The following is a 14,433-nucleotide window of genomic DNA, read 5'->3' as shown; positions in this document are numbered from 1 at the left end:
CTTATGCAATATTTTCTTCAAATTTTCTTAGGTGGGTTGATGGCTCATTAAACCTTTACTGGCACACCTCACAACCGTCTAAGTATGTGTTTACAACACTCCTTGAGATAAGGAAAAACCAATATACAATTTTACAGATGGCTGTAAAAAAAATTTACTGCAGGAAAGAAGCTGGGGCCTGAATTTCAGTTACCTTTAGCCTCAGTATTGGAAGAACCAAAGTAAACTCATTTCAAATGCAGTTTGAGCATCTAAGCTTCACTGGAAATCAGAGAGATTCAGGCTCCAAATTCCTAGATTCAGAAAGGAATCTAAAGTGCCTAAATTTGCTACCATTCACTTTTACAAAAACCTATCTTAGCTCTTTACCCTCTTCTGTATTCGATCAAAATGCTTAAATGCCAATTGTGTATTGGTGTATTCTCCTACACTTCTGGTTAATACATAAATACAGTTATCTAAACTTTTCTCCCAGTACTCACCGGGATGCCTATCTCTTGCACATAGGCAGTGAAAGAATTTATGAAAGAATTTACAAAAGAATTTACTAAATTGTTCTTGCCTTTCTTATCTCACCTTTTATCTGTGGAACCTCATCTAGTACACGTGATAGAAGGAACCTCATCTAGTACACGTGCTGGAAACATGTAACTCTTCCACAAAGAGGATCCCCTAACATCTCCTGGAGGGTAATTCAGAGATCATTCGATAACGCCTAGCTCTTCAAAGGGGTAGGGTACGGAAGAACAAAGAAATCCCTATCCATCCTGTCCATCCCTCTATCATATGCTGTCTCAGCTGCCTCCTTTCCAGGCTGAAGAACCTTAACCTACTTAATTCCATACACAAGATTTGTTCCATATCAAGTGTTGATAACTTTTTGACCATCACTGAACCTTTTTCAGTTTTATCACATTCTTTTTGAAATGGGGGAACCTGGTCTTCAACACACACATATACTTTGGGTTCATGGAGCAGAGTAATATTCTAGGGTTTTCCTCTCTCTCTTCCTTTCTCAGCAATTCAAAGCATCAGTTTGCTTTTTTGATCTGCGTTGATTGACGTTTTTGTTGAACTGAAGTCCTAACAATCTTCATCATATACAATTCCATTGGTTATTTTGCAGTTTCTCTGGCTGTATGGTAATGTCATTGACCTTATCGCTACACAATTGCTCTTCCAGTATATAGAGGTGAATTTCTGTTTCTATCCATTTGTGTAAGTTTTATTATTGTAAATGCTTACAAAAACCACAGTGACTTCCTGAAGGGAATTTTTGATTCTGACACTGCTGTTTCTTAATAATTAAGAAACGCTTAATAATTATGTCATGCCACTAGTGTTCTAACTGGATTACTTGAGCTGTTCACATACACAATGTGAACAGCAATTTCTGTAATACAGAATTAGTGTAAACATTATTTTGGTAAGTTTCACTAGATAACATATTAAAGGTAAAAGCTGGATAAATTCCATAGCTGACGTCACCTTAATGACTCAAAGTAGCTGCATAAGTTACTGAGCATTTTTATCAATAGTTACAAGCAAATCTGAGAAACGTATAAATCAAAGTAAAGCCGAGAAAATTCTAAAATATTTACTCAGATCTGAAGTAAAAAATTTACTTCAACTGTTGTTGAAGAAAATCCTAAAATATTTACTCAGACATAGCAAGATCCTTAAGTTCAAACAGTATTTTTAAATACCAACCACATTATATTTATGCTAAATGAGACAGGATGTGAAAAGACTGTAATTTTTAAGTACACACTTAAAAATGAATTCATACATAAATAAGAAAAATGAATGGAAAAAAATATATTCCATCTAGGCAATAAACGAATCTTGGAGAAAAACATACCAATGAAGTGGAAATAATGATCTAAGAAGTTGTACAACAGAGGTTTATCTTGAAAATATCTGGAAAGCATGCCATAAAGAGGGGGACTAATGATGAGAGGAAAGAGGTGTTTGAATAACAAGTAGAAACAGATCCAAAGTGTAGAGTGAAACAAAATGCCTTCCAGATACGACAAATTCATTTGGGTTTTGACATTTAGTTCAATCCATTTTAAACAGAAAACTCAGCTGAGTGGAACGAAAGATATTGTTCATAAAACAGAATAAAAGTAAATTATTGTATGATAAACATTAAAGTAACAATAAATTCAGGCAAAATTATTTCAAATAATAGGAAAAAAAGGGTATTTTATTGTATGTGATCAGTAAAGCATGTAGAAGAAAGACAATAATGATAATGCATTATTATGGAGAAAGCAGATTGTAAAAATAATTGAAATATACTGTGAAAAAATGGGGCATGCAAAATAAACAAGACTGTAAATCGTTTAAATCAAAAACTGTGCCTAGAAAGCTGCTAGCGATTTTTGTTTTGAGTAAAGTCCAAATGAACAATAATAACAATTTACTGCAGTGAAATCTAAACACATGGGGCCGAATTTTTCTGACACATAAACTCTCCTTTTGAAAAGAATACAGATTATAAAGTATGTTCTCATTGAGAACATTTATTAATCAGTTAACTGGCAAACGATTTAGTTACTAACAGAAAATTCAGTAATGTATTTGTATTATTATTTTCTGAAAAGAAATACAAAATCTCTTTAACATACCTGTAATCCTTTCTTCTTACGAACTGTGTTTTCCAAAGATGACTGGATATCAGTACCAAGGATTTCTGCAATATCTCCAAGTCCAGCATCGTGACCGTGTTTTGGGCCACCTTCTTTCTTTGCATGAATGCCAAAAATGTCTGAGATTATGTCAGTTTCTCCCTTTTCACCCTTCACAAATTGCGCAAGTTCAGCTCTGATGCCATGCTCAGCACCTTCAGCTTTTTCTGCTTCCATAGCATCATCATGGATTCCAAACTGTGTTGGGTCAGGCATGTCCCCTAATATTTTAGTAACTTTAATGTTTTTGGCTCCTTCAACCAGGCCACCCCCAAATACAGTGCTCCAAAGAATCTGGAAAATTCCCCACACTATAGTAAAGAACAGTTGGAACATCCCTACAAATAGGATCCAGAAAAAGGAGAAAAACACTTTCACCATCTCTTTTACTGTCATCTTTCTAACTTTCCTGTATTGTTTCCTTAGGTTCTTCAGAGTAACCATTCTAAAAAAGTTGGCAACATTCTTCTTCACTGCAACACAGGCCATTGCAAAAGCTGAAGCAGATTCAAGGGACTTTTCTTCTTCCTCGTCTTCTCCAATATCAACTGCATAACAAGGTTCTGCTTCTTCCTCTTCCTCAGGCCTCTCAGATGAATCCATTTCAGATATCTGGGATGCTAACTGCATTTCAAAGATTGTGTCTTCACAGAAATTCACAAAAAGTTCCATTTTTTCTTGCTCTCCACCTTCATTTACAACATCAAATATGAACTGCCTTTTGGATTCCTTCACCTGTGGCTTCTCCCACTGCGTTCTACTGGATTCACTGATTTCAAAATAAACTCTTTCTATTTTCTTGGCTCCACCCATTATTTCAATACGGCCAAGGTATGGTTCAAAGTAATTAAGAACACTTTCTGCAGGTTCAAGTAAGCTCTGAAGGCGTGAATCATTAGGCATGTGCTCCGAAAGGTTTGTTAGCAAGACTGCTACATTAAATCCAATGTCTTTGGCTGGTTCATGGAATCTTTCCACAAAATCAACATAGTTAAACATATCATTTTCATCAGCTTCTGCACAGGACAGCAGGAATTCAATCTCTGACTGTATATATTGTTTTTGAGCCTCCATTGATTTCTGGAATTCCTTCTTTGAAATGATGCCTTTACCATCCGGGTCATGCTCTTTGAAAGCATCTGAGTTAGTCAGATCTTTTAACTTGAGGAACATGTCAAAGAACTTCAAAATCATTTCTACATTGCTAGATGATTCTACAAGCGTGTCTACCATTTGTTTTCCAATAGTTCCATTTACAACGTTACCTAAGTAGTGTGTTAAAACAGGAAGTTATTTGGCATTGCTATATTTTAAATAAATAAACTTCATATTCATGCTTAGAACAGAACAAAAATGTTCAAAAATCTTTGTAATTTTTCTTTCAACATGCTTTTCTGTAGCAGCCTTCTTATTCATGACTATGTATATTCCTTAATAATTATTAAATAAATATGAAATAGGTTTTTTGCTGGCACTACATAAAGGCAATTAAAAAACAGTTTAGAAAGATTAACATAATTATCGTACTTTACATTATGAAGCTGAGATAATCATATTTGACCATAAAGAAAAACAGGTCCAACCTTCAAGAAGTGACAAGAGCATCACTACCATGTCCTTTAGCAGATCTAGCAGTTCTTTAAGCAATTCAATCTGAGCAGAGTCCTGTAAAAAAAATGGAAGTATAAGGTTGCTGCTTCTTGTATTTACCTGGAAAACTAAATATATTTGGAACAAAACAGTACGCGGGATCGTCATCTAAATGTAGTTCACATTCTTCAGCAACATTGCATTGTCATTTTATTATGATTACTATCAGAAGTCTTATACAATATGAGGGTAACTTACTACAGCAGAGGTAATAATATCATAAAGATAAACTTTAATAAAGCATTAAGGAGTCCCTAAGTGCAGATAAGGGACAGCTGAAACTCACAAAATTGGTTACTCCACAGATCTGGCAGGATTCATCTCAGAAAGAATCCATCCTTTCTCACTTCACAGAGAACATTTAATGGCATAATGCATTACCACTCAAACAGAACTAGAACTGTTTAGTTTAATCGCAGAACATGGTAAGTCTAACATGGATTTATGACTAAAATCAGGATTAAAAATTAAAATTAAGGGCCTAAAACTCTTAACTATCCTCAAAATTCTGATGTACTTCTGTAGGGTGGGAAGAAATCTTCTAAGTCAGAAGGTAGCAGACTGAACGAGACTGAGGAAATGGCTCTCTGCACTGTTACATTCAGTGGGTGTATGGGACTCCACAATGCCCTGCACAGTGAAATGAACACTGCCTGTTGCCCTCCTGCTCAGTGCCTGTGATGAATTAACTGGACAAGTTGACTGACTGTCACATTCCCTCCCTCTTTGAATCCTTCTGAGCTTTTCTCTTGCCCTACTTAGCTGTAGCAAGGGAATCATGATTTTAATGGTGCTTCTGCTCTGATAGATCATCAGGTTTTGGCAACAGGGAAGGAAGGACCAAATTGCCACCTTCACTGTCAGAAAGGTAAAATTGAGTTGGAAGCAGTGAGTTTGATATTAGAAAAGGTGAGTGCACAGTGATGATTAAAGCTAAAAGGAGTGATATGAAGATGCTAGTCCTAAGACTCAGTCTTGGACCTCTAAATTACAGTAGGCCCATGCACAACCAGTGAGTATCAGCACATTAACTGCTTTATAGCTTTCAACATTGACTTGACTGAAATTTATAAACCTATGCAAAGAAGGATTACTTGACTACTGAAAATACCTGTGAAAGTTTCATCTGCATATTTGCAAAGACATGAAGAAAGCCAACAACTGCATCCCACAACCTACTGTGAGCCAGACTCTGTTGATTACCTATGCAAGGGCCCTAAAAAAATTAAGAAAAACACATTTTTAATTTCTATAAAATGAAATGAATCAAAAGAAAGAAAACAATTTGCTCTCCTAAGACTTCTCCCTGACAAAAATAAAAAAAGAAAACTCAGGCTTCAATGAAGCTACATGAGAAAGCTTCAGAGTTTCTCTGGTATCTAGTGCATAAATACTAGCTAGTATCATGTTAAATATGCAGCCATTCACATGTTTTAATATTAACTTTACACTGGGCCACTGACTGCATGCAACTTTATCAAAATCAAGCAAAATAATGCCAAAGTATTTACAAATTTATGATAGGACACGACCAGGCCATGTAATCACAGAACTTCACTGTTAGTACCCTAAGAAAAACATTTTATTTACCTGGATATATTCTGTAAGGGAATTGAATATCTGTTTGGTGACAGCCAAAGCTTTAGAGAAGTTACGTTGCCCTGATTCATCAATGACATCCTTTCCTGAATAGTACCAATAGAAGTCACTGATTGATTCCTAAGAAAAAAATAACGTTATATTTTCTAATTTTGCATTCTGTATGCAGTATTTACTGCCTGCATTTGTATCACCAAAAGTTGAATCAGCAGCATATGAAATTTAGTATTTCTGTGACCAGCTAGTTCTCATGACAATAACTTTCTGCATTTTTATCTAACTATGCTCCCTGCAGAAGTGAACAATGAAATAAATTAAAAAACATCTGGTTTCACGCAGAATTCTGAAAGGTTATCTATTTCAAAAGGAAAGAAGAGATGAGATAAACTAAATCATAATTCTTTATTTTAGACATCCACTAAGAGAGAATTTTCACATTTGATTCCAGTAAAATGTGAATTTATAAAAATGAAGGAACAGCAAATATGTTATACTCCATTTTCCTCACCTGAAGACGCAAAAGATAGTCAACTGTACTAATGATAATATTCACTGTTGTGGTGTTGCCCATCTGAGTACGTAGGTAATTTTGAAAATCTGAAATAAGAAGTGATTTGTGCTTGGTTAGTATATATAAGAATAAAACATATGAGATTATTTTCATGGAGACATAGAGAATACATTCTTTTTAAGTACCTTGTTGGGTACAGATGCTTATGTGGTGGAAATTGAACTACAGCAGATCACAATGTAAATACAACTGAAGAATTGTTATCCACATGACTTGCCATAGGCTTTACTGTTAATGACTGGCATAAAAACTGAAATTACACTAAGTCTTAAAAATTCAAATTGAGCTCTGCAATTCAAATTGTTGTCAAGCCAGTTTCCCTCAGAAAACTAATGAATTTCATGAAAAAAAACAGTAGAATCAGTTCTTTTCAACTCTGTTTAAAAACAGACTCATCACACTTTTTCCCTAAAATTAATTCAGTTCACTTACCATTGTTATGCCCTTCACAGAGCAGTTGTAAAAATCTAAATAGATCTCGAGTAAATTCATCATGCTGCAACACTTTTTCACCTTTAAAACATGTAAATACAATGATTATGTGACAACTGTTATGATTAAGCGTGCGGAACACATAATCTTACAGCAAACTTTAAAACCGGAATTTTAATAAAAACCAGTATTATAAAAGCGTTAAAGCAATTTAAAAGAAATGGACTGATAATAATGAAAAGAAAAACTGAGACAGAAAAAGCAAAGCCAAAATATTTAGCACTCCAATGCATCCAGGGTTAAAAAAAAAGGGGGCAAAAAACCACAAAAAGCAACAGGATATGTATCTAATAAGTTAGTCATAACTAAAATCATGCCTTAAATATGAATGTCACTTCTTTAATAAGCATCAAACTGTTTATCCAAGCTGAGCACACATCCTGCTGCAGACCATAAAGCTAAACCTAAAGATATCGGGGAAGATGCAATTAAAGACTTCTTTCTGTATTTGCAACACATTTTTGCAACAATAGTATCAAAAACTGTAAACCCAAACATACCACGCTCACGAACGATGACTGTGGATCAAAGAAAAATAACAAGAATACAGGATAAGAATATTGGCAGGTACAATGTTTTTCTTAAAAATTATTGCCAAAGATTTTGTAAATATAAAGCATATTCAGAACCCAAAGCCTAGAATTATTATAGTAAGTTTATCAACAGAAACCTCAAGCCACAGAATAACAGTTCTAGTTAAAGAAGGAAGCACAAACAGTGTTTTAAGCACTACTGCAATCAATTTCATTCTACTTACGAGTTCCTTCTTCAGTAACCATTCCCAGGCCTTCTGCTTTATTTTGTCTTTCAAACGCATTCAAGTCAAGAACACTTACATCGGAAAAAAAAAAAAGAAACACAAACAGGAAAAAGTACTATAGTACGCAATGAAGTACTATTTTCTGCTAGGAAATCTCCAGAGGCCTTCAACAACTAGTCTTGACCCACTGTTACATGCATTGCCTCATATTTTATTTAATATGGATATTAAGTAAAAGAGTTTGAAATGAAAATAAGGGTCCAGTGTCTATTTCTGAAAAGAAATGAGTGTCAGGTCAGGTCTCGTCACTTCCACTTCACTTCCAGTAATGTCATTCATGGTTTCATGTATAAATAAAAAGTGGAAAAGGAACCTGAAATATTACTTAACAGACCAGACTTAAACCTGCCTGCCAAAAGGACATTACTGCTGTTATTTCTCAGTCCTACGGATTTCCACTGTTATCACTATTATTTTCATTATATTATTACTGTATTATTATGCATCATTAGGTTATTCAGAAGATCTATGGAATTTCTGATTCCAAATTCAGAAGACATAAATGGAATCAGTGACTCCCTATCTTCCAAGGTCAAAATACACTGATACCTGAATTTTCTTTTGCTAACTTGGCATAGCCCAGCACCTGGAATAGCAGATGATGATTCTTCTTACAACCCAATCAGAATACTTTCATTCAAACAGTCCAAATATAGTTCTATGATTATCTCATTTTTTTCAGTTAAACAGCAGTGCAGTCACATATTCTACTGTCTAGAGACATCATTAAAACAAAAAGCATTTTTTTAAAGCATCATTTTCATTCTCTTGTTGGTGTTCAAGTAATTCTATCAAAAGCTTTTTTAATGAAGTTCTAAATGATACACATATATCATCACTGCAGGTCCTGTTTGACAAGTCCTTGCTAAATTGTTCTACATAAATGGAAAAATTAAAATGGGTGTTATTTAATCAGGCTGCAATTACTCAGTGGTAATTTCTGCAGTGCAGGTCACCATTCCTGCTACATATTTTCCCGTCTTCATACAGCTTCTCCACTTCTAATTCCCAGTCTACTGCTTCAGAACCCTTCTGTTACTTTAAGAGGCTGTGAAAGGAGATTGGCTACTCTAAGAGTAATGAGAAACACCAACAGTCTTCCACCTTCTTTATGGGAGTCCTTTACCTTAACTAATTTGAACTTCTGGTTTATCAAGGGAGTGGACTACCATAGCCTCACCAGCCACGTGCCATCTCTAACAAGCCTGACACGTAAGCAGAGGATTCAGATGAAGAGACAGAGATTATGTAACTCGTCTGAGATGTGCAGAAACTGAAAGGTTAGTAAAGTTCCATTGGCCTCTCTTTCCTTCAGTGATGGCTTTCCTCCATCCTTAGAACCACCCAGACAGAAAACTTGAGGGATCTGGGACCAGTAAAGGCACCATTACATTTTACTTTTCTGCTTCTCCAAAACCAAGCCTTCAAAGGCACAGTCTTTGCTTTATTTTCTTCTTTGGAAGAATACTCTAAAAGATTAACATACTATTCCTTCTATTTACAAAAAATTCACCATAAGAGTTCTACAATCTGTGACTCCTGAAATTTAAATCTACACAAATCTACGTGCACTGAGCAACAAGCCACCAACCTGAATAAAACTGAAACTAATAATATGACTTATGCTTTTACCTGCAGGACTGCATCAAACCAGACAGACTTTGAAAAAATCCAGCATCCTTTTTCTCCTTCAGGTAGTCTAGCATTTTCTAGAGGGTATGCATTTTGGCGGGGGAAAAAAAAAAAAAAATCTATATTAAAATTACATGAATTAACAACTTCCTGAATTACCACTCGAAATGCAAATCACTACCAAGTAATAATATTGTTATTGTACCAAAAATACCCTGATATTCCTTCACTGTTTAGCTTCAAATTAAATGCACTAACATAAAAACATGACAGAACACTAAAATTCTCAAAATTACTTGCATCCTTTATACAAGTAAGACTCACAGTAGTTAGAGAAGCATTACCTGTTGAACTATGGTATTCCCACCATTTAGAATAGCAATACCAAGTTTTAGTGTTTCAACAACCATGGGTCCTGTACGACCTGTGAAAACAAGGCTAGAGTCATTAAAACTTGCAATTATGAACTGTTCAATCAGAAAAGCAGTCTGGAAGTTTTACCTAGTATATTTGTAATTGACATTTATTTTGCTTCATTATATATCATACAATATTGTAAGTATAATGACATAATACACTATGTATAGAATTATACATATGATATGTATATCATGTACACTTTTAATACTTCACAGAACATTACCTTTGCTTGCACTAATCATTTGAAGGACCATCTCAGCAGCTCCACGGTCATGTAAGCGAGCTTGCTGATAAAGAGTTCTCTGTTTTTCCATTTCTTTCTCCTGGGTTTGGGAACACAAATGAGAACAGAATGCAGACTGGAACTGATTCAAGAAAAATAGGAAGATGAGAAATCTGAAGTTGTCGAAGGCCATCTGCCTTTATAATCCATGGGTTGTTTGATTCCAAAACTTCAGAACACAGAGTCTTTCTTTTATGTGAATAACATAGTGAACCAGCTCAATACACACTGTGTTATTCTTGCATTTATTCTAGAGGACATATTTAAAATAGTTGAACATTAGGCGACAAGAAATGCTATTTAAACTCTCACCTCAAATGTCTTTTCTTTTTCTTCTTCTTCCTCTTCTTCTTCTTCCCGACAGCTCTTTTTATGTTAGAAACAGAAATCATAAGATTTTGCATATTATGAAACATAACGCCTGTTTTTTCTATAGCATTTCTAGAAAAATGACCAAAGAAATTTTTTCAAGTAATAATTAAAGGCATTAAGAAGATATAAATCCCTGTAATCATAAATATTTGTGCTCATCTACACTTAGAATGTGCGAGTACTTATCCAACTACATGCATACCCTGTAACTGCAGGCTATGTGTTCTTGTGTCATAGCTCTATTTATGTCCATAGTATTTATCTTCACAGTTAAACTCTCTCACATGTGGCAGCTGTAATCAATACGTTGCAAAAACTGATTGTCAACCTATTTTTGACAGACTTCAAATATTAACTCCAAAACAATTACCCAAAGAATAAAGATAACTAACATCGTTAAGACTGCTCATGAGTTAACCCTGGACAAAGTGCCAAGTGGTATCAGCAGGACTGCACCTACTGGAATTTTATAATATTATTTTAATGTAGAAAATGTCTCATTATATATATAGAACTCTGAATAGCATTTGCTTCATTAAAAATACAGAAATCACTAGTATCAAGCAGTCCACGTAAGAAACAGAAGGAAAATGTTTAAAAAGCATCTCATATTCATGGGAAGTACCTGAGTGGAGTGAGGGATGGAGCTTCAAATGATATATTTACCTTTGCCATCATGGCGGAATAAGCAATATATAAAGGATCATCTTCTAGTTTGCTATGAAGAGAAAAAATATTTAAAATTGTTTTATGATGTAGTAATAAAAAGATGTCACACGCCTACTAATACGTAAACACCATTTTTATTAAAGGGTGTTTTATAAAAGTAGATACACATGTCTACTAGAAATGCTACTGCACTTGAAAATCATATTAAAAATACATTTTCTTATTTCAAAGCAGTCTCTGTAACTTTTTAATTAAACAATTTAGAGGTATATTTGGACATCCAACTTAGTCATGTTGGATAAGTAAGGATCACTGGCTGTTGCAGGTGCAGAAAAGTCTTATGCAGATGTAAGTTATTATAACTGTCAGATGGCAAGATTATGCTAGTCATACAGAAAAAGTATATGAAACATTGGAGTACTCTACTCATACAAAATAAATATACTAATCAACAGTCTAAATTCAAACCAGAAACTGGCACTGAAAGAGATTCATGCTAATCATCAATGAAACGTTTTCCGACATACTGAATATCAACAACAAGAACACACATCTATTACCAGCAGAGACCAGGGTAGAGTAGTCTGCATGAACCAGCAGTTCCTGTAGATTTTATGCTTCTATGAGAATCCATGCTCAGTTATTTCCGTATTGGGTATTTACCAAGCTTTTAAAATGTCAAAAATAGTCAATGTTTGTCTCAATCTTATACAGAGTTTAAACACATGAAAACTCTAACGAAACTGAGAGGCAAAGTATTCACCATGCAAAATGATGAACTGCAGTTGCATTAAGTCACTTCTGTAATGTTATTAGAAATTCAATTACTGTGTGCTTTTACTCAATGTGATTTTCAACACAGCTCTTTTTACCTTCTCTCTGTGAGAGCACTGCGACTGAAATAAAGGATAATCTGATGAAGTGGATCAGGCTGTTTTTTCTCGGTCTCTTCCTCTTCCTCTTCCTCTTTTTTTGGAGGTGTCTGTCTCAAGATTTATATCAGAATATACAAATTAAGCTTCATGAGTAAGAAAAAAATTGAGTAATTAAGTTTAGGAAAGGATTTCAGTAATTTTATTCCGTCTAATTTGTATTAACTTCCAGTATTCATCTTATTCAGCAGCTTACAGCATAACCTGCAACATTATATGCCTGTATGACTCAGGAGGAGTTATCGAGTATCTGATTGTTACTCATATTTGATAGTAACATTGGAAGGTTCTCATTTGCAAGGTATTGAGAATGAGACAGTGAAAATCTTAGGGAAGCCTTATTCAGCAGAAATTATGTGTTTCTGGTGGACCAGAATGGAAAGTAAGTCCTAGCTCAATTATCTAGCAGGAGAATTGCTGGTAAATGGAACTATTTTTAATAATAGTGTCAGATATATCCTATTCAGACTACTGTTTGCTACAATACTTTCAAGTATCATTTCTAGGTAACCTTGATTCAATAAATGTAAGGACTGGTCTTAACATCAACTGCAAACATTTATTTGCACTCTGAAATATAACATAGCCAGCACTGGCAAAAAAGCAGCATATCAACTTTACCTTACTTGTGTTATCACCCCTTTGTAGGGTTTGTAATTATAGTAATAATTGTAATTAAAGAAGTTCAATTTACTTCTCTAGTAAATCTGAAAGAATTGTAATCACTGTTTTGATTTATGGGCTCATTCCTTCCTTTAGAAAGCAGCAACAAAATCAAAGAAGACTGTGACCGTATAATTGTCCAGAATATAAGAAGAATATATTAGCTGCAGTTTTGAAAAATCATACGACCTTCTATACCAGCGGGTCTTTAAAAAGCACAACATGACTGCTTTTGCTAACACTGAAGCACGTCCTAATACATTATCATGTTATCCATGAAGCTATATATTAATTTTCATTGTGCTAAGACACTATGAAGCTAGGCCCCTTGGAAGTATTTTAGACAAACTATCTACAGAGAGGAAAGAGAAAAAGCAGTAGGTTTTCTGAATCAATACTCAGTAACAAAATGCTGACGTTTATCCATCACTTATTGAGTACACTTGCAAACTACATTTTTGCTGAATATGGCTGCATATATTTACTTCTCCTTATGATGTATCAACGAGAAAACAGCAAAATTAATTTGTATCGAAGCTGAAAATGTTAAAATTAAATATTATGCATCAACAAAAATTTAAAAAAGGGGAAAAGGATCAATTATGTCAAGCTTTAAAAAACTAGTAAATAAAATATAGGAACATAGGAATTACCATAATGACAAAAATAGTCTGACAGTTCATCTAATCCATTTCTCTTGCCAAGAATGAGTATCACATAGTTTGTCTGAAGGCATAAACCACCTTAATGCACTTCAGGGTGCATCACAGGACCAGTGTCTTTTTGACCACAGCAGAAAATGACCTTATGCCCTGAAGCATAAGGATTAATATTTTGTAAGTTTATGCATATGCATACAGTACATAAAAATTAAATATAGGTTATAATAGATACATAAAATATACACTAAAGTGGGCATTGAAAAATATGCCCAATTATGTCAGTACTTACAGACAAATCCTGAACTAGTTTCTCCTCAAATGAATATTCCTCTGTTTCTATCCAATAGTTCTGATAGCCATGGAGGAAGAGGTTAATAGAACGGTGCCTGGGGGGGTTGTGAAAGTGAGATCAAGAGGGGTAACAGAACATAGTATAACAGCTCAGGTGGTTAATGATTAGTAAGGATACGTATTTGTACAATTCTGATCCTCTGATTGGTCAGTGAAATGAAATGCAAAACATAACTAACATTCAGTGACAAATCTGCATGTACTTTTGAACATTCTTACTATTTTTTTTTTTATACACATATATACACACATTACTTTTTGTATTGAAGGCTTTGGGAGTGCTAATATACATTGTATGTGAAACCTTAATGCAAGCATGGGAAAATTACACACTTGAACAGACTGAGAATGAATATGTGGGATCTACACCTATGAGATGTAAATCTAGTTTACTAGATCTAGGACATTGAGACAGCAGAAGTTGGCCAACAACACTAAAATAATTATCAAGTGCTTTCCAGCATGCTATCTCCAGACAATCACTGCCTTCTTCCACACAGAGAAGCCTAACTTCATCTTCTTTTCTTTCAGTTCCAAATCAGGGCAGTATTAATGTGTCCTCAAAGAAGCTGGATTAGAACTACACAAAACCTGCTCTGGAAAATGACCAATTTTAGAAAACTC

General features: G+C 34.5%; 1 protein-coding gene across 1 annotated transcript in view; it reads right to left on the bottom strand.

The window, feature by feature from the left end:
- The window catches only part of RYR3 (ryanodine receptor 3), a gene marked incomplete at both ends in the record, with an annotated part of 240,011 nt that overhangs the window by 19,876 nt on the left and 205,702 nt on the right, over positions 1–14,433 (bottom strand). The window contains 15 exons of the mRNA XM_082000511.1: positions 2,634–3,958; positions 4,277–4,358; positions 5,455–5,559; positions 5,934–6,062; positions 6,451–6,539; positions 6,946–7,026; positions 7,506–7,523; positions 7,763–7,836; positions 9,458–9,534; positions 9,802–9,881; positions 10,101–10,200; positions 10,473–10,526; positions 11,199–11,250; positions 12,074–12,183; positions 13,748–13,844. Coding sequence (XP_081856637.1) covers positions 2,634–3,958; positions 4,277–4,358; positions 5,455–5,559; positions 5,934–6,062; positions 6,451–6,539; positions 6,946–7,026; positions 7,506–7,523; positions 7,763–7,836; positions 9,458–9,534; positions 9,802–9,881; positions 10,101–10,200; positions 10,473–10,526; positions 11,199–11,250; positions 12,074–12,183; positions 13,748–13,844 — 2,473 coding nt within the window. The remainder of the gene's footprint in view (positions 1–2,633; positions 3,959–4,276; positions 4,359–5,454; positions 5,560–5,933; positions 6,063–6,450; positions 6,540–6,945; positions 7,027–7,505; positions 7,524–7,762; positions 7,837–9,457; positions 9,535–9,801; positions 9,882–10,100; positions 10,201–10,472; positions 10,527–11,198; positions 11,251–12,073; positions 12,184–13,747; positions 13,845–14,433) is intronic.

This window comes from Phaethon aethereus (assembly GCF_964289735.1).
Source record: "Phaethon aethereus genome assembly, chromosome: 5".
NCBI lineage: Eukaryota > Metazoa > Chordata > Aves > Phaethontiformes > Phaethontidae > Phaethon > Phaethon aethereus.
The sequence above is the reverse complement of the archived record's forward strand: the minus strand, read 5'-3'. Positions and strand labels throughout refer to the sequence as shown.